Source organism: Petromyzon marinus, chromosome 38 (genome assembly GCF_048934315.1).
Source record: "Petromyzon marinus isolate PM22_M1 ecotype Great Lakes invasive population chromosome 38, UKy_Petmar_22M1.pri1.0, whole genome shotgun sequence".
NCBI classification, from domain to species: domain Eukaryota; kingdom Metazoa; phylum Chordata; class Hyperoartia; order Petromyzontiformes; family Petromyzontidae; genus Petromyzon; species Petromyzon marinus.
In genome coordinates this window covers 10,847,685-10,868,635 of record NC_133704.1, presented here as the reverse complement: position 1 = coordinate 10,868,635, position 20,951 = coordinate 10,847,685, and the positions used below count along the sequence as shown (strand labels likewise).

General features: G+C 51.3%; 1 protein-coding gene across 3 annotated transcripts in view; it reads right to left on the bottom strand.

Moving 5' to 3' along the window:
• Positions 1-4,764: 4,764 nt before the first annotated feature.
• Positions 4,765-20,951, bottom strand: part of MYO1C (myosin IC) — a 97,367-nt gene continuing 81,180 nt past the window's right edge. For all 3 annotated transcript variants that reach the window (XM_032967623.2, XM_032967624.2, XM_032967622.2), the window contains 10 exons: positions 20,212-20,296; positions 18,716-18,875; positions 17,237-17,320; positions 16,591-16,684; positions 15,854-15,909; positions 14,084-14,219; positions 11,599-11,669; positions 10,514-10,611; positions 9,791-9,890; positions 4,765-7,962 (listed from right to left, as the gene is read on the bottom strand). In XM_032967623.2, the coding sequence (XP_032823514.2) occupies positions 7,936-7,962; positions 9,791-9,890; positions 10,514-10,611; positions 11,599-11,669; positions 14,084-14,219; positions 15,854-15,909; positions 16,591-16,684; positions 17,237-17,320; positions 18,716-18,875; positions 20,212-20,296 (911 nt within the window). In that variant the 3' untranslated portion in view covers positions 4,765-7,935. The remainder of the gene's footprint in view (positions 7,963-9,790; positions 9,891-10,513; positions 10,612-11,598; positions 11,670-14,083; positions 14,220-15,853; positions 15,910-16,590; positions 16,685-17,236; positions 17,321-18,715; positions 18,876-20,211; positions 20,297-20,951) is intronic.

Sequence of the window (20,951 nt, the reverse complement as noted above, 5' to 3'; positions counted from 1 at the left end):
TTTTTGAGTTGTACGCCTTTGGCGTCTTCTGGTCCAACACCAGTGGAGACTAGGCTCTAAGAAAAGCCGTCTCGGGTGTGGAGCAATCAAATTCAAGGACAGTGCCAATATTATTATCAGAGTTGTCTCTTTTGTTTGCATTTTGACTACTTGTGTTGTGGTTATTGCAAACATGATGCCTTGAATAAAGGTGTCAGTTTTTGTGCCAGGTAAAAGGGTAAAAACCTATTACTATATCTTGTTACTGGCAAAGGAGGTCTCATAATGCGGCTGTACATTCTCAAACTTTGACAACGCTACCACTTTGGTGGTGACTTAGGGGCCGTCCGTAAATGACGTCACGCGATTTTGGACGATTTTTTACCCCCCCCCCCTCGTCACACGGCGTCACAAAATCAGAACCCCCCACCTCAAATATGACGTCACAAAGCTCTGCCCCCCCCCCCCCCGTATTTAATGTGGCGCTGCACTGATGTTGTAGGAGAAAACATTTATGAAAAAGTATTTAATTAAGTAGAAAGTGTTGTCTATATTTATTTAAAGTTGCGCATTTTGATGTGACGTCACATTTCTCAACCACCCCCCCCCCATCGTCACACATCGTCACAAATGTCAGACCCCCCCCCCCCCCCCTAGGTGCATGACGTCATTTATGGACGGCCCCTTCTCTGAATGGGATAGAATCGCCACCAGCACCACCCGGCGATTTTTTTACTAACAAATCAATTCCATTTATTTCTCATTCGTATATCTCGTTTGTATGTTTTCAAGTTGTTGTTTTTTTTTAGTTTGTAATTTCGCCTTGTTGATTAGCCCAAATCTAATTGCATATAATTTTCATAGATACGCAGGCAATGAATTCCCAACGCATGATTATCGACGCGTGCATGAATCGTGAGCACAGGAATCGATATGAATCGACGAATCACCGTAAGCCGACACTCTCCACCACACTTGTCACTGATGAGAACAGTGGTTCATCACCCGACTCACCGCTGGGGGTGCGAGACATGGCCAGATTCTTGTTTTAAGAATGTAAATAATCCAAACACATTAAGCACGGGCACGTAAGCTACAGCTGGCTTTGTTTCATCAACCCCTACGCCTTTATTAACATTGTCATTTTTTGCTTTACGATTGAGAAACCCAAGGGGTGCAAAGGCTGCAGTCAAGTCACGTAAAAAGTATAAAACAACAAAAAATAAAAACAATTCACGACGTTTCGGCCACAACACAAGTGGCCTTTATTAGGTGAAGGGACCAGATTGTCTCGAGGACAGCGCTGGAGTGAACACAGCCAAGCTCAGACCGCGACCTTTAAGCTTGTGTGAGAGGAATTAAAGTGCCTTGACAAAGGAATTAGCATAAAAATTCGCATTTAATTGGCGGACTTAGCATGATGAACGGTGTAGAGGGGGGTGAACACGTGACTTTACCGAATAGAACCAAAGAGTATGTATGGATCCTTGCAGTCACGAAAGCTTCAAATCGAGAGAAGCTGCAGTCAGGGTTAAGAACGACGGGATTAGAGGCAGCTGCTGTCCAGACGGCACCACCTCGCGAGCGGGGATTTCGCAGGCAGCGCAACGCCTCCCAATGCATTGTGACGCTCAGCTGAGACCGCGAGACCCCTTTTTGGGACCTTTGGCCAATTATCATAGTTGTCTGAATATATGAAAATTTGTCTCAGATATTATGGGCAATGTTCAGCGAGGGTTAATCTCTTCAATGAACCACCAACAGTTGTCTGTGAAGCTCAGCCGAGAAGATAATTTACAGTCAATGCTCAATCGACGCCCTTCCACCTGCAAAGCTGCCATGACGAACGCACAGTCAATGGAGCCGTTTCACGTCGCTTTCTCCAGCAGTCTCTGCTGGGTAGCCCTGTCAACAATAGGCGCGTCCTTGTCTTCACTGACGATGGCGTGTTACGTGTTCCGTGTTCTCGAGTGTTGCACTTGTGTGTCTGCGTGTGTCCGTCTGGTATGATATCGATGGCACATGGAGGCCCCAGGACCAGTTCGGATATTTGTCACTAGTGTTGGTCGTGATCGGGAATCGAACTCGGGTCACCGGGTTCGTAGCACGGCGCGCTAACCACTACACCACCGCTCCCTTATGCAGGTAACCACAACCGTTATTCGTCACTCAGTGGCGCTTGTGCCAGGCTTAGGTGCACTTTAAGGCCCTGCAGGTACCGTGGGTCGACTGACCGAGGTGATTGGCCGATGCACTACCACCTGGAACCAACTCGCCCGGCGCTCCGCTCACCACTAATAGAACACACGTTGTAGCGACACAGCCAGCTGCTCCGGTCATGGGATATCCCACACAGGCTCTTAAAACGGACGCACCCTGCTCAATTGATGCAGAAGGACTTGGTAAATTTTTTTTATTTTCTTCGCCCAAGTCACTTGCTTCCTACTCCGACGAAATGCGACAAGGCCACGTGCAGTTGACGCACGCAAACAAAGGCTGCATTTTGCATTGCCCTTTCATTCCACTAACTTGACGCAGCCATGTAGCAAAGTCGTCAACACACCAATGGGCGAACGCATTTAATGCAGGAACGATAATTGGAAGGAAAAAAAACCGTGGCATTGCATTCTCGTTGTCTCGTCTATCCACGTGCTTCTACTGCTTCTGGAGCCATTCTTGACCTTCATTTGCCACTTATTTCCTATTTTAGCAACGCTGCCAGCCTACAGTATATATCGGCATGCCCTAAAGCAAAGAGTTGCACTATCACGCTTGAAACGAGTGGCCATCCCACCGGAGCAACAGTGCCTTTAACTAAATAAACGATTGTCTTCCTTCGTAGCGATAAGCAAGGGCCCCCTCTCCACCACACGTGTATGTTGCCGCATGCTGGACTTCTTTCGCGCCGTACGTAGGCAGTCGTGCTAAGCGGAGATGCGAGGACGGAAAACCACGTGTCACTGGACATGCTGTCCACGGGGGGCTGTTACACGCGCGCCCGATAGACCGAGCATCTACGTGCGTGTGTGCACGGCAGTGGGGGTGTACGGGAACAAAGACAAAGATCCCCACGTCTATAGCCTAACAGACTGTTGGGGCAAGTGCTGTTAGCGAGTAGCACCTACGAAGGCCAGGACGGCACACGAGGAGGTGGGTGGCCAACACCACGCCCGGCCGCCTTTGTCACCCCCCAGTGGCGATGTTGACACCGCAACAGGCATTCATTTGAGGCTGAGTCGACCTAGGGGAGGCCCAGGACCCATTCAGATAATCGTCACTGCTGTTGGCCGCGAGCGTGGAATCAAACCCGGGTCGTCAGGTTCGTAGCGCCATAGAGCTGAACGTCTTGAGTTGCGTGCGTGGTGTGTGCGCCCTTGAAAGCCGAAGCGTCAAACGCACGCGTCAAGAGACGCTCGCGACGCAAACGACAGCGGTGATGAGCAAAAGCGTCCACATCGAGAAGACAGCGGGAGTCGCGGTCCCACCCAGGGGCTCTGAGCCATGGGGCGAGACAGGTCCCTTTCGGGGGGGGAGGTGGGGGGTGCGAGCCCTCCTAGAGCACTTGTCCCACCCCTCACACCCGAGGTGCCACCACCTACTACGGTGACCCCCCCCACCGGCAAACACCTCTCTCTCTCTCTTAGGCGCCCTCGCCTTCAACTTGACGGTAACGACGTCGCGACGCGCTCCACGTGGCGACGACGGCTTTGCACGAAACTTTGCCGCAGAGAAGAAACTGGTAGCTCGCGGTGACCCCGTGCCGTGGTACATCCATCACGGGCTCAGGGCCACCACGGAGGTTATGAGCGTGGCGCCCTCCCCCCTCCCCCCTCCCCACGCTGCTCGTTTGAGCAGGGAAAAGCGACTTTGGCGTTTGCGACTTCAATGGCCATGGGTGACGATGGGGCCGGCGTGTCTCGGGAGCTGCTGGACGCAGCGTGAATGCAGGTGGCTGACTCGGGAGGGCAGCATCCCAGTCGTCAACAGCGGACAAGTTGATGCAAGTCGACTACCGGTGTACAAGCCAACGCCCATAATTGTGCCCGGTCCTAACCTGGACCCCAGCTACCACCCTCTTCAAGTGCCTCTCTCTCTCTCCTTCTAAGGCCACGTCTCAACCTTTATTTACTTGCCGTGCCTAAACATAGAAAGACGACCCTTAAAGCTCGATCGCTTCTCAACGCAATGGCAGTGTATCGCGAAGGCAAAGCGTCAATCTACACAAACTACTCACAAATCCTAAATATCGGTCACAAAAAAACGCAACTTTTCACCACCACCCCCCCCCCCCCCCCATAAATGCTCCTTTGGTGGGCTGAAAGCACGCACACAGATCCATGCACCTCCTCCTGTGCCCTTACAAACCCCACGTGGGTAACACGCCTCATTCTTTGAAACATCACGTACATTAAAACCATGCTGTAAAGGGCACGGGAGACGCAATACACTACTAATATTAACCATAACGTGACAATTATGGTCCCGAATTCATTCTGCACAGCCAGTCAATTTAATAAGGAATCGAGATCGTGGGTGATGTGAGTTTTTGGTGAATATTGCTTGAGGTGCCCGTTACAGTGGCCTCTTTCAAAACACTTGTAGTCACAACCTTCAGAATGCAGTCTCCCCTGCAGTGGGACACCCCCGACCTATCCCCTTGCCATCATCCCGAATCGCAGCGGATTTCCTGTAGATGGTCTCACCACATCACAGGAAAGTCGAATTCCCACCCCACTTGCTCAAAATGGATCATCGCTCACAATGCACTTGATAACGGAAAATCACTTCGATTTTTCAAACTTGCATTTAATAAATGTGACAATCACGTTGTTGCAACGAACGCTCTTTCGTCAGTCCGCCAGACGTCCGGTGACACGTGGGTGGGGAACAGGTTCCCAACTTGAGCAAACGGCCCAAAAAAACTCATCGAAGACTTTGCCAACGTTCCCCACCCCCACCCCTCCCCCCCCCCCTTAAGCGACGAAAAGACCGGTAATTCCTTTTTTTTTCTTACTTTACAACAATCAGAAGTCAGAGAGACGGAAATCAGCGTTCGCCGAGACGAGAATTCGGCCCGCGGTCCGCGTGGCGCAGTCAGAAGCGGCAACGGGAGGGCGACATCGGCCACGGGAGCGTAAAGCCTCGACAGCGGCAGCGGCGGCGCCGACGATCCAACAGAACGCGACCAGCGGGCGCTGTGGTCATCAACCAAACACACACACATCACTCGCGTCACGGTCAGAACGGTGGGAGTTCAAACTGCAGTGCAAGGGGGTGGGGGTGGCGGGATTAAGAAATTCCAACCATCGTCTAGCCGTGGTCAGTAAATCGGTTGCGCAAGTTTTTCTATGTCAACAAGTGGTCGTGGTATATCGACTGGGTCTCCCCTCCCCCACCGCAGGAATGGAGAATGTTTTAATGTTTGCACGTACAAGCAGAAAGTCCGTTCTGTTCCATCAGCCCCATTCGGTAGCTCTCCAGACCAGCGTTATCCAGCATTATTTTTTGTTGAAGCAAGCAAACTCTGGAAAGATCTCCATCTCCTGGGGTCTCTTTTACCAGTGGTCCGGTTTGTTCAACAAATTCAGGGCTGCCAGCAGAGGAGGGGGTGGGGGGGGGGGCAGCCACTGCCCAACGCTTGTTAGAACAGGGAGACGCTTGGACTCGACCGCGACCCCAACGGAGTGAGTCAAGAAAGTTTGCGTGCATTTAACGGGAATTTTTCTCTCTGGAGGAGCTCGCCGGTAAAGTGGCAGGGCAACGCACAGGTGGCTGATGGGACTGCGGGCGAGCCGCCACCAGTGGGGCCAGGTGAATTCAACGTCCCCCTCCAACATTGGTTTTGAACTCTCAAGACTACACACACACACACGTGTGCCAATGACGCAGCGAAATTTAGTTTCATTAGCCTGACGTACATACATCGATAATATCATAGCAACATGTTTTAAGGAATAAATGCAGTTTGATTGAAAGGCAAAGAAGCACAATAGAGAAATTACAATTTTCCCCAAATTGCACGAACATTTTTTTTTCCGCCCCATTATAAACCTCATTTTCTTCGGGGCTTCATTTTTTTTTGTTCAAAAGAGACGTCGCCTCTCCGTGGATAAGTGCTCCCAGTATATGGCTCTCTTCAATTTTTCGTGGCGTGTTTATGTTTTTTTTTTTGGCAGTTTGGCTTCACAGCGCAAGGCGACGAGCAAAACTGCCGTGGCACGCGGCGCCGGTAACCGTGACACGCGCGCTCTCGCGAAACATCCGTGCAACGTGACGCTGGCGCCAACCGATGCCGCACGCACGCACGGTAAGAGAATCGCGTTACATTGCGGTGACCATCGCCAGCGAATACAGAGACAATGACGTGTGTATTGTTATTATCATCGGTTGGATTCCACATCTGAAAAACATAACGTCAACGGATTAATGCGATTTGCGCGCGCGGCATGAAATGACGTTCACTTATCACGCGATGGGCAAACCGTGTGAAATCACGGTCACGGGATGATGATGATGATCTCATTGGCGTCGTCGGATGGCGCGTATCTCGCACATTCCCCTGATTGTATGGCAGATGGTAGCCTGTGTTGAATGGGTATGGGCTGGCACTATATGTTGCTCTGAAGAGACATTTTTTACAGACAAAAGTGAGGCACACACAATTATAATTTTTAGGCCAATCAAATGCGGGATGAAGGCCTCCCCCACCCCCCCCTCCCCTTGCTGTGTCTGTCACGGCTTTTGACCGTACTTCCCCGCAATGGTTAGTGGCAGTTGGGTTCAAGAGGGAAGCCTTGGACCGGTTCGGATATCGCTCGCCATCGGTGTCGGCCATAGCAGGCAATCGAACTACTCCGTGCCAACGCTTTCCTCACGTTTACAAAACCTATAAATCGGACAAAATGTACAAGAAAATTAAGTGTGACAAAAAGGGAAACAATTCAACAGGAGCCATATGCCACGTGCTTTATCACTATGCATTGATCCTGCATTATATTTTGGCATCGGTGCGGATTACAGAAACAGAGCAGCCTCTTTCCAAAACAACCACCACCACCGGAGTAGAAAGAGATGAGGTACCTCTCCCGTACGACCTTTAAGGGACACTGCTCCGTGCTTTGCAGCAACTTTTGATTAATTCCACGGCATTAAGGACAAGTGCAGCGTGAGCTCCGACGTTAAAGCTTGCGGACGTGGAGCCTATATCACTAGGCCGAAAGAAACGTGCCGGTTATTTTTTTTACGCCGTGAAAATACAATCTTAATGGCTTTAGGTCACTCCCAGCATGCTTTGTCGAAGGGAAGCGAAGCAAGCTTCTCTAATTTCAAGCTGCCTCAAAAACTAATCGTTTAGGATTCCTCCGAGATATATATTTAGTTTTTGTGTTGCGAAAGAAAGAAGTCTCAAGACCCGACGCCGAAGGACCTCCCCTCCCGCCCGACGCACCGTTTCACAAATCACAATTTTCGACAACATATTTTTAAGCCACTCGTACACATCCTTTTGGCATTAGTGTCAGTCCGTCTCAACAGATTTGCATTACTGCTCTACAAAAAAACAGGGGTGCATATATATAAAAAAAGACAGTGCCCCACTTGTATGAGTGGCCCATGGGTCCTCTGTCGAACTATAGATCGGGAAGATGCAATCTCACAAACATGAACAATTACTCGAGGAAGTATTAAACAAAAGAATTACGAAAAAAAATATCACACGCACAACGAGATAACTGAACTATCGATATTAATGTGCAGCGGTCGGTGAGCTCATGGCTGGTCCACGGTGTGCCTGCTCCAGCCCTGCCCTGCGTTTAGCCTTAAGATGCCAGGAGAAGAGGGTCTGGGTCTTCTTCCACTGTGCAAGGAACGGTGCCCCCCCCACCCCCACTTGCGGTCTCCCTCCCACACCCCACCCCTCCCCACCCCCCTCCCACCACGAGGGATGTAGCAGCCACATCATCTCGAGTTGAGACGCGGAGCGACCTGGGGAAACACACGAGCACAGGGGACATCTGAGCGAACGAGGCCTAGGTAAAGCCATCATCGCCACCAACGTTCACGTGTCTCTGTTCACCAGTCCTTAAATGTAAACCACGTATGTACTCGGGTTGCAACAATTCCACGTGCAGGTGTTCGGGAGATCGATGCGTCGCCGTATCATGAGAAGTGGTGGAGGGCTTACAGGGGGGGGAAGGCCTACATATGACAACATTGTGGTTTTTTTTCCCCCTCCCAGTTACTGTGCTATCTGCATCGTGCCATGAGACAGAGGCATTGCCCAGTATGAACTTTTGCAGTGAGCGGTGCACCACCCAGTGTTAGAGGGCATCCCTGGAAGATGACGTTACAGAACCACTTCCGATGTCCCTTCATCCACACTTTCATAGGCCCGGGAAACAACAACAAAACATTGATACTTTTACATGTCAATCAAAATAATCTTTGTTTTTTCATTATTATTTGAGCTGTGTCTTTTATGCACACATTAGGCTGAGACCATCAACTCGCTACGCTTGACAACCAAGTTTAACGAGCGGTGGTTGTCTGGATTTGAACCCCAGGCGGTCTTGCGTGCCAGCCAGCTCGGTGCTCGAGACGTTACTGACCCCCCCCCTTCCCCCAAGCCACCTGACCTCCTCCTGTTTGCGCGGTGGAACGAGAAGACGCCGAGGATCTGTACTGTGTGGACGTGGGGCAGATGAATAATGGCAGAGCCTTGACGTAAGAACATTTATGGGCAACGGTCGCCACGCTTCTTAAGTTTTCTCATCGCCGTCTGCGGTGCTTTAAATGAGCACCGCCCCGGTGTGATGTCGGCAGTGACTTTGCTGTCCTAGAAATTAAACTGGACTAGCCATGAGAATGCAGAATTTCCACCACCAGGGTTCACCCAACGTCACGTACTTGTTGGACACGGAGACACGATTGCTAAAAGTTGATCAAGTGTAACAGTACCGTAAAAAAAATGCAACGAATATAATGAAGGTGCCTCTTAGGTATTTATTGATGGATAAAATACTTAGTTTTCACGTTTGAGATACAATTTTGACAAACGTGTCGTTTAAGTTGCCCGAGCAGAGACAGCGCAGAAGGGAGTGTCGCACGTGGGTGCGATGACGCTCCTGTGAGCCACCTGATACCGACTCCAGTTGCCACTTCCCACTGTGTAACACGACCGTGGGCCAAATTCTGATCTCGACGGACGTTCATTTTCGTCTTGATTTTTATTGTTGTTGTAAAAATATTACTGACCGGTGTCTTCATCGCTAACAAGGGGATAAACAGTGGCAAAGTGATCAAAACGGTTTTTTTGGCTGTTTACTCGAGTTGGAAACCTGGTCCCCACGTACCTGTGGTGGGCCTGTGGTGGGCTAGCCACGCATTGACACCCTCGTCACTTCTGTCATGGCAAGGGCCTCTTGCAGCCACATTAAAAACAGTAAACGGTGCCGAACGGATCAAAATATTCCCGTCGTACCCAACGAGTTCAGCTATGATGCACGAAGCGACGGACAAATATCGCTTTGCGGGCACTTTGTATGTGGTAAGCCTCGTACGGAGACGGCCCATATGAAATCAAGCCAGAGACCGCAGGTTCCCGACCGCTGCATTACAAACATGGGATCAATAAAAACAAATCATTCTTAGGACTGGAATAATGACCCAGAATGGTAACAATTCATGACCCAGAATGGTACCAATTCATGACCCAGAATGATAACAATTCATAGAATTAATGTGGAGTGTGTGGGGTGAATTGTCACACGCCTGCCGGCAGCGACGCGTTCCCAAGCGTGCAGGTTCAACTCACCACCGAGAGGTGGCCATTCTTTGCCTTGCCCACGATGAGCTCCGAGCCCGACGAGAACTCAATGGTTCCCTCCTTGCCCGGCCCAGAGCTGAACTTGATGCTGCGCCACACAACGGGAGAGAGGGCGCGCGTGTGCGCGCAACACAGCACGCACCACGGGACACGGATCAGGAGACTGCGATCGGCAAGTTCGCCGCGTGGAACACACGGCGACGCAACGCGCCGCTGTGATAGCGTGGGGGGGGAGGGGGGGGGCATCGGCGCGCCACTCGGATTTTTCTCCTCGGGTGGCGAGGTTCGATTCCCCGCGTGGGGTTTGCACCTTCTCCCCTTGACCCGCATGGGTTTTCTCCGGGGCGTCTCCGGTTTCCTCCCAAGGCTAAGGCAGCACGCCACGTAACTGCTGTTGGCTCAACATCCCAACGCTGAAACTGAGACCTGCAGAATTACTCAGTTGGGACTACGCATAGTGGAAACGTTGCCCCCCCTGCTGTGAACGTCCTCACAGGTTGCCCTCTGATATGTTTCCCGACCATATGCACGACTCTAGCGACGGTGTTACACGATCGATTGACAGTTGGCTACGTACGGTGTGAAAAAAGAAGTTCAACATACAGTACGTATGTACACACGCACGCACATACGCACGCACGTACGCACGCACGTACACACGCACGTACACATGTACACATGTCCGTGTGGTGCTGTAAAATGCCGACACACCTGCCCTGGGTGATGTTGATGTTGTCCGATTTCTTCGCGATCATGGCGAGTTTGGTGAGCGTCTCGATTATGTAGTCACTCTGCAGCACCACGTCTCCCTGCACGAGCCCACAGGGAGCGGTGCAAACGAGGGACACACGAGAGACACACGGGAGGACACAGCAGAACCTCGTCTCAAAACTCATCATTCAATTGTGCTTCCTGCATACATACATACATACACACGTATAAAAAAACTAAGATAAAGATTCCCCCCGTATAGCCTGTAACAGACTGTTGAGGCAAGTGCTGTTAGCGAGCACCTATGAAGGCCGTTACGACGAGGGGGTGTGGGTGGGCTAACACCACGCCCGGCCGCCTTTGCCTCCCTAGTGGCGATGTATTTACACATCGCACCAGGTACTCATTTGAGGCTGAGTCGACCTAGGCGGGGTCCAGGAACGGTTCAAATAATCGTCACTGATGTTGGCCGCGAGCCGGAATCGAACTCGGGTCGCCGGGTTGATAGCGCAGTGCGCTAACCGCTGCGCTATCGCTCCCCACATATATATTTATTGACATACATACAAACATTTAAATCAATTGTTTCAGCGACCACTCATACGTGTCTCATTTCAAACATACATTGCCATTTTTAAGGTAATGTACAAAATAAAATTACAAATCTGTTCATTGCACTCTCACTTAACTTTAGTCCCACCTTCCTAGGCTGTATTATTATTATTATAATGATTCAATGACGGCAAGAGGCGACACCGTGTTCGACTGGGGCCACGTTCTCACAGGTGAGTGCCAGGTGAAGGGGATTTTGGAGGGGGGGAGGAGAATGAGGAGGGAGAAGAGACATCTCTTGACGGAGTTTGAGGCTAAGGCCTGACTCTGTTGAGGAGAGGACTCGTGAAAGATTGCGCGACTAAAAATTCCGCGATGCGAACGTGAACTCTGTCATCCCCTCTTGGTTATCTCGTGCTGGGCCATTGAGAAGAGGAAATGGCGTTGGTCAATATCAGTATTTCTCTGGTCACATTTAAAAAAAAAAGAGGAAATGCAAAAGGCTGCGAAGTGCGACTGAGTGCAGGCCTTGCCTTCTGCTTGTTGTCTTCACAAGGCACGTGGAGAACAAAGAGACCGTCGCTCAACGAGCTCACCGAGATGCCTGTCAGACAGGAACGCGAGTACACACGCACGCAGGCACACACACACGCCTGTTCAATGCTCCACACGCATGCATTCAAATATGTATTTTAGTCCATCAGTCTGTTGACTCTGCAGACAAATATTATTCCTCAAAATGTTTTTTACGCAAGCAAACTGCGGGCTGGTTTTGAACTTCCGAATCTCATCAGCAGTGAGGCTCGTGAAAGAAATGCTGCTGGAAAAACAACGGCGTTGAAAGGTCAAAGAGTGGCAAGACGGACCGTCGTCCATCGTTATTGATCACAAATCCACCCACACCAGCACACGCCTCTTGAGTATTTTTGTACAACTTTGCTGGTTATTAGCGCTAATTAACTATTATAATGACATGCACGTCCCCCCCCCGCCCTGTAAAGGTTGGGGGGGGGGGGGTGCATAGTATAACCCGGCAGATGTGTGGCTAAATTTGTGTAACTTAAAATGTGGGCGCCGCGGTGGCGAGATGTTAACTAGCTCGCCTGGTCTACAGGAGGTTGTTATTTCGATCCGACCCTGACTCCTACTGTATATTTGGAGTCTGCATGTCTCCCTCTCCCCGCGGTCGCGTGGATTTTTCTTTGGGTCCTCCGGATTTTCCCCTCCACGTTTAGAATCAACATCACGCGTTTAGAGTATTTGGCTTCTGCTATACATTTCCACATTGATAAGCCACTTCGTTGAGCTATCATTTGTGATGGCCAGGTTGCTTCTGAGAAGGAGCTATATACAGCTCAGTGGGCCTTGCCTGGTAGAGAAAAAAAAATTCAGTTTAATTTGATTGAGGGGGACGGGCGGGCGGGCGTCTTACATTTCGGATCGTCTCATAATTTATAGAATACGGGAATTGTCTAAGTCGCAAGAGCAAATGCAGCAAAGTGTGACTTGACTGGGTGTGGTCAGTGCATAGTATTTGACAAGTGAGCAATGAAAACAAACGAGGTGTTCGGTTTACACGCCTGGTATAAAGGACTGAATATGCATTCGTTATTGACATGGCCACGGGCTAACAAGACGATCAAAGGGCCAATGATATGGGTAGCATTTCAAGACTAACTAGATAAGAAAAAAAAACATTTGTTTTTAGGGTGTGCGTGCGTGTGTTTAGGCAAATGCAGTACAGGGGACTCCTCTACTTTTAAACATTCGACTTATTAACTTTCAGAGATACGAACAAACCTGGTCCGTATGTTCAGTTGCCTGTTCGGATCGAAAGTCGCAAGTTCAACTCCTGCGCAATAGATGGCGGTGGTGGCATCTACGTCTGCAGAACGTGACGAACCAGTGGCATCTACATCTACAGGAGATTATATAACGTGTAAACCAATTCCCCGTGTTTAGTGTACATGCCGTACAACATGTTTGGAATCGACAGGAGTAAAGTTGGACTTACGAGCAAATGGACTTAGGAACATAACCTCTGGAACCTAACTCGTTCGTAAGTAGAGAAGTCCCTGTATATACTGTCCTGTAAAGGTGACTTCACATGCATGTGTACACGTGTGCACTCATAGGCACAAGCATGCTTTGCTTACACAGGCATGAGAGTGTCTGCAGCAGAACACTTTCTCATCCTTGATTGCCGGTCATAATATCTAGGCACAGCCATCGAACCCTGATTCGCTCCCGACATCTCAATAAGACTGGGTGCGCGTTCCAGGTGATTTGGGTGTCACAGGCCGAAGTGCAAAACAAAGTGCACGTAACATGAAATGAAACCACGCTGTTGTCTGTGCACCTTGCCTCTGTGCGCCTAGAAGCACGGCAAAACATTGTCAGGCGTCCCATCGTCTGTCCGTGCGTGTGTGCGTGTGTGCGCGTGTGTGTGGGGAGCGGTAGTGTACCGCTACGAACCCGGAGACCAGAGTTCGATTCCCGCTCATGACCAACACCAGTGACAATTGTCTGAACCGGTCCTGGTCCTCCTCCCCAAAGTCGACTCAGCCTCAAATGAGTACCTGGCGCAGTGTGTATACTTTGCCACTAGGGAGACAAAGGTGGTCGCGAGTGGTTCTGGCCACCCACCCCCTCGTGTGCGGTGCCAGCCTGCATTAGGTGCTCGCTATAACAGAGGTTTTTTGGGTTACATCGCATAAATATAAATGTGTCGTTAAACCCGCCGGCCAGCGACAGCCAATTAGTAAGGTTTGTCACGTAAACGAAACGTGCCAACTCGTTACTGGTTCAGCACACCGGTGTGTTAGAGAGTAAACCCGCAACATTTACAATTTACAATCGCTAACAGCACTCGCCCCAACAATCCGCTAAAGGCTACACGGGGCGGGGGGGGGGGTCTTTGTGCTGCGTGTGCGAAGCGTCTCGAGATGCACTTGTATCTGTGCGCTGCACAAAGCCAAACCGGTTTGTGCCGAGCCGAGCGTGCTGCGAGGTGCTCACCGGCCAGCTGGCTGTAGTCGATGCTCTGCTTCAGCTTTCCCTCCTCCGCCACGTAGACGACCTGGTCCGACAGCAGCAGCTGCCGCACGCGCGGCTTGTAGCCGTGCCGGTCGTACTTGGTCACCGGCACGCCGTACTGCGCGAGAGGGAAACGAGCAGCACACGCCGTCACGCGAGTGAGCGACTGATTTTGTTTGGTGGCACGGCGAAGAAACACTCAGCCGTAAGGTGTCCTGCTGCCCTGTGTGTTTTTATTGGGTGTCACGGGCTGATGGTGCCACATGTGTGTCCGCTGCCCTGTGTGTGTATACTGGGTGTCACGGGCTGATGGTGCCACGTGTGTGTCCGCTGCCCTGTGTGTATATACTGGGTGCCACGGGCTGATGGTGCCACGTGTGTGTCCGCTGCCCTGTGTGTGTATACTGGGTGTCACGGGCTGATGGTGCCACGTGTGTGTCTGCTGCCCTGTGTGTATATACTGGGTGCCACGGGCTGATGGTGCCACATGTGTGTCTGCTGCCCTGTATGTGTATACTGGGTGTCACGGGCTGATGGTGCCACATGTGTGTCTGCTGCCCTGTGTGTATATACTGGGTGTCACGGGCTGATGGTGCCAAGTTTGTGTCTGCTGCCCTGTGTTGCCATTCACCCCCGCAGTGATTCATAGAATTGGGCGATCGTGGGTCACGATCCTAGTCAAGAATCGATTATCAGTTTGCTTTTTGTGGAGGATGTAAAATCGCGTGGCTGCAGGGTTTCTATGAACCGATCACAACACTCTGTGACTCTTAATTCAAGTCACTACGAATCCAACCATCCGAGTTTGATTCCCGCTCACGACCAACACTGGTGACAAATATCTGAACTGGTCATGGGGCTTCCCCTAGGTCGACTCAGCCTGAAATCAGTACCTGGTGTAGCATGTCCACATCAGCACTAAGGAAAAAGACAGTGAGGTACAGTGCTGGCCACAACCCCCCAGTATGCCGTGTCGGCCTTAATATACTGGGTGCCACGGGCTGATGGTGCCACGTGTGTGTCCGCTGCCCTGTGTGTGTATACTGGGTGCCACGGGCTGATGGTGCCACGTGTGTGTCCGCTGCCCTGTGTGTGTATACTGGGTGTCACGGGCTGATGGTGCCACGTGTGTGTCTGCTGCCCTGTGTGTATATACTGGGTGCCACGGGCTGATGGTGCCACATGTGTGTCTGCTGCCCTGTATGTGTATACTGGGTGTCACGGGCTGATGGTGCCACATGTGTGTCTGCTGCCCTGTGTGTATATACTGGGTGTCACGGGCTGATGGTGCCAAGTTTGTGTCTGCTGCCCTGTGTTGCCATTCACCCCCGCAGTGATTCATAGAATTGGGCGATCGTGGGTCACGATCCTAGTCAAGAATCGATTATCAGTTTGCTTTTTGTGGAGGATGTAAAATCGCGTGGCTGCAGGGTTTCTATGAACCGATCACAACACTCTGTGACTCTTAATTCAAGTCACTACGAATCCAACCATCCGAGTTTGATTCCCGCTCACGACCAACACTGGTGACAAATATCTGAACTGGTCATGGGGCTTCCCCTAGGTCGACTCAGCCTGAAATCAGTACCTGGTGTAGCATGTCCACATCAGCACTAAGGAAAAAGACAGTGAGGTACAGTGCTGGCCACAACCCCCCAGTATGCCGTGTCGGCCTTAATAGGTGCTCACTAACAGCACTTGCCCAAACAGTCTTAAAGGTTATATGGGGGATCTTTGTCTTTGTTATATTACCTTGACTTTGCTGTTGCCAATTGCTTGCAGGACTTTAGGGTTGATGTCACTGTTATCTGTAAAACAAGACGATTTACATCGTTTTAAGTGGCTATTAAGTTAAAAAACAAACAAACGCAGAGTTCTATTCGACACAAAACGTACGCAAAACAATCGAAGTCCTAGGCATACACTTACAACAGGGGACAGGTGGCTGGCGGTGTCTGCATGAATGTGTGGGTGGTTACTTAACGGAGTACCCGGTGGCGATTGTGAGATCCACTTGGGAGACGAGGTGACTGGGCATGGTGCTAACCACACACCTCCGTGTGTGCCTTTGGCGGTCTTCACAAGTGCTCTCTAACCGCACTTGCCCCAAAAGCCTGTAAAGGCTATACGGCGGACCTTTGTCTATGTGTGAGCGTGCGTGCTCACGTGTGTAGCGGTTAGCGCGCTGCGCTACAAAACCCGGCGACCCGAGTTGGAGTCCCGTTCAAGGCCAACACCAGTGACGATTATCTAAACCGGTCCTCGGGCTCCCCTAGGATCTACTCCGCCTCAAATCAGCACCTGGTGCGATGTGTAAGCATCGCCACTGGGGACACAAAGGCGGTCGGGCGTGGTGCTGCTGGCCACCCACCACCTCGTGTGCCGTGCCGGCCTTCATCGGTGTTCTCTAACAGCACTTGCCCCAAAAGCGTGCTGAAGGCTATAACGGGGAGGGGGCTCTTTGTCTTTGCGCGTGCGAGAGTACGTACTCAGTCGAGTGTCTGCAAACGGCTTGGGCACACTCTGCGGGTAGTTGTCCTTGCGTCCCTTGAAGAGCCTGCTGGCCAACTCCTTCTGCTCCAGCTACGTGCACACACCACCAGCAAAGACCAACACCTACCAGTCAATCGGTGTGACGAGCCTGTCGCACACATCACGTGCGTGTCTGGGGCGGTGACATGGCGCAGCGGGGGAAGGGTGTTCGCCGCTTGTAGCAGGAGGATCGTGGTCCGAATCCGGCAGGCCGCCCCTGGTTAACACTGCGAGTGCATTAACCATTGAAACACACGGCCCTCTCTGCTTCACAGTGGAGGTTGAAGATACCCTGATGTCGTTCTAAATGGGTAGGCAATGGAGTGCTGGCGTCATGGACCAAATGATGAAAGCCTTCCCACATTGTGTCGGTCATTAGCACTTGTTTGACCCAACACCTCAGCAGCATTGCCGATCAGTGTTAAAGGGGGGGGGGGGGTGGGGGGGGGGGTGGTGGAGGGGGGAGGGGAGCGATGTTCAGGACCGAACACTTCACATCAATCAGTCAGATTGCTTGCACACACGTGGTGCTGCTCGTGCTGGTCCACGCTGCTGCTGCTGCTGCCACGTGCCGCAAAGCGCACACGAGTCGTGCTCCTTCACCTGTCGCTTGTGCTCGGGGCTGATCTTCTTGCAGTAGCTCCGCACCATGTTCTGCATGCACAGTGTCCTCAGCTGATCCGAGGCCTGCAGCAGCGGCAACAACACCGACCGAGGAGCAGTGTCAAACATTTAAAGTACAACAAATAAAGCCTGTATTTACTTCACGCCGGAATACATGGGCTTAAAAAAAAAATGCACACCCAAAACGGCAAAACGTACGAAGGTGCTGTGGATTCAGGGTCACAATTCAAGAAGTGTTTGTAATTGTGCTATCTTGATTGCATTGTAAAAAAAGCCCAATGCTAATACTTTCTATAAACTAAAGTATTAGCAGTTGTTTCCAGCGTGTGTGCAGGCTGAAAACAAACAAATAGAGATACCACACTGCACGAGGTGATTTATTCGTCGGCAAAAGGCACAACTGTGACCATTGGATCGGTCCTCCCATCATGCCTTGCATGTCACGTGACAGCACCACGATATGTGTGTAATAAGGAAATGCTGCAGAGAATAACGTTTGTCGCTCGGCAGCGAAGCCAACTTTTTTTTCCTCATTCTTAAGAGTGGTAATATATGCAAATTTAACGGGAGAACTAAATTTGATATTGCGGGATTTTTTTTGCAGTCAATGGTGACCGGGCCGAGACCGTCACCCTCTAGACTTGAGAACCCGGTGCATCAAACCCTCTCTGAGCCACACGGCGACCACACGATTAATTTTCCAGGCACCCTCCACATAGCTGTCGAACCCTTACCAGTGCCCTACATTATTACAGACCAATTCAGAACTTATTGGTCACCCCGTGCCTTTATAACTCTCAAAGTTTATCCTACAAAGTCCCATCACAAGGGAGAAACACAAACAAATAGGCAATGTTTTTTGCCCGAATTGAAACGGCGGTACGCCGTATGGACCTGAAAACTCGATTTCCCTGTGCAAGAGAACTCGGTGTATACCGTGATGGGTCGAAACGGTGTGCCTCTGCCAAGAAGGGAGGAGCTGCCGTGGTGCGACGGTGAGCACACCGGACTTGCGCAGTGCAGAGGTCACACCAGTTTGGTCTCTCGGGGCGGCAGTTAACACAATGGGGCAAGACCCGCCACACCTCTTTCCAACTCTGTCCACCCACCAGTATGAATGAGTTCACCACGGTTAGTCGATTGACAGGGGGCGCCGCGTGCAGTTAACCAGTCCTTGACCCGGTACTCCCTTATCTTCCAAGATGTCTGACCAACATGGAAGGGCTAGGCCAAAATACTTCACAGAGGGACTCTCTATCGAGAGCTGCCTCCTTCCCCCCTCCTCGAGTGAAGGTCCTTCTGCCAACAGTGGCACAAGGATGTCCGTTTTAGGCCTGCACCTTCACCTCTCTTTAAGGAGGGGTTAAGAAAAGGAAGCCCCCCCGCCCACACACCCTCTCCCCCCCCCTCTCTCCCCTCGCACGCGCAGCGCTGGCCACGGCGGGGCGTCAGGGCTACCTCGGCGAGCGCAGGGGGCGGCACCGGCCAGGCCTTGTCGAGGACGCTGCGCGGCAGCTGGGAGCGCAGGCGCTGCAGGAAGGAGACGCGGACAAAGTCGAGGAAGTCGGCGTTCTCGGGGCACCGCGGCTTGTGGCGGTGGGAGAATCCGCTGACGAACCTGAACGACGCGCGGGCGGGCGGGCGGGCGGGCACGACGGCGGAACCACTTACACAAACGCCTCGCAGCTTCCTCACAAACGCAAACTGGTGGATGTGAAGGTGAATATGAAAGGTGGGAATCTTCTCGTTAACTTAGAGTCATCATTAAAATTTAAAGCAACTAAAATATAGATTTTTTTTTTATTTTAACCGGGTAAGCTCCACCGAGCTATATAGCTCTTGGCCAACCTGGCCAGAAAACAATGACTCAACAAAGTGGCTTATCGCGTGGAAAATTTTACAGCATCCAAATACTCGAAAGGCATATTGATTCTAAATGTGGAGGGAAAAACCAGAGGACCCGGAGACAAATCAATGCGACCACAGAGAGAGAGACACGCAAACTCCAAATATACAGCAGCAGCAGGCGTCACAGGGTCGGGATCGAACCCACGACCTCCTGTATACCAGGCGAGGTAGTTAACATCTCCTGGCCACTGTGGCACCCGACAGTGCTTATGAAAGGAACATATTTCCTGAATGATTAGGAGAGGTCAGATATTTTGCCTATGCATGGTAATTCTGTTCCAAAAACTTACTCATAGCAGAAAAAAATTTAACAGCTTGACATTATAATTTTCAAGGTATGGTACAAAAGCGAGTTGGTACACATTTTAAATGACAATTTAAGATGTGTCAAGGTTGCTCAATGGTATAGTTATGATATCAACACACTGTGTGGTCACTGCTGAGATCATGCGTTCCTGGTTTTAGCCACCCTGAATTTAAACTGCGTTCTTAATTGTAGTAGGTTGATGATATCATCTCAGTCACCAATGACCGCATTGAAAGCACTCCATTAAACTTGTTTTTAACAGAAGGAAGATCAACCGTTTTGTCTCGATATCGAAAAACTTTTACAGGGCATAAGACAAGGCTTTCTAAACGGACTTCAGAGACGATGTCACCTTCTGGGGGCAGATCCTCCGACATTACGTAACGTCGTGACATGACGCCGGTAGCCGAAGGGGAACTTAAACCGGGAATATTAAAACAAAACCTACGTTCGAACACAGGCTTGGACTGAAGGCCCGGGGGACCCACGAGGCCAAGGCCGAGGCCTGGAGCTACAGGGCCAAGATCCTCTCTTATATCGAAGTCAGGGCCGGATTCCTTTCGGCCCGAGGCCTGTGTCAAGGCTGGTGTGCCTTGAAGCCAAGTCCTGGGACCGAGGCCACACGATGTCCTCGAGGCCATGGGGTGGTCTCGAGGCGCCCCCGCCCCCCCTCCCGGAGACCGTTTGAATAATGACGGTAGTGGTGACGGCAATGAACGGAAGGGAGCAAACAACTCACTTGCGCACGACCAGCACGGCCCAGCGCCGGCGTGCCGCATGCCTGCGTGCCAGGAGACCGCGCCACCACGCCTGCACCGCAATAGCTGCACACACGCGAAATGTACAATGCCCCACGTAGGCGTAAACACACAAAAAAGACAAATATCCCCCCCCAATATAGCCTTTAACAGACTGTTGGGGTAAGTTCTGTTAGCGAGCACCTCTTAAGGCCGGAACGGTACACAAGGGGGTGGGTGGCCAGCACCACGCCCGGCAGCCTTTGTCTCCCTAGTGGCAATGTTTTTATCCACCGCACCAGGTACTCATTTGAGGCTGAGTCGACCTAGGGGAGGCCCGGGACTGGTTCAGATAATCGTCACTGGTGTTCGAACCCGGGTCGGCAGATTCATAGCGCAGCGCGCTAACCGCTACACTACCGCTCCCCACACACACACATGCAATACCCAGACTTGGAGTGTTGGGGCAAGTGGTACTTGCGAATACCTATTAAGGCAAGCATAACTCATGAGGAGGTGGTGAAGGCCAGCACCACGCCTCGCTGCCTTTGTGTCACCAGTGCTGACGTTTATACACTGCTCCAGGTACCCATTTGAGAGTCGACCGAGCAGAGGCCCAGAACCGGTTCCAAATAATCACCACCGACATTGGCCCAATGGAACCCGGCTCACCGGGTTCGTTACGCAGCGCGATAATCACTGCACCGCAGCCCCACCACATACAGCACACGTGAACAATCAC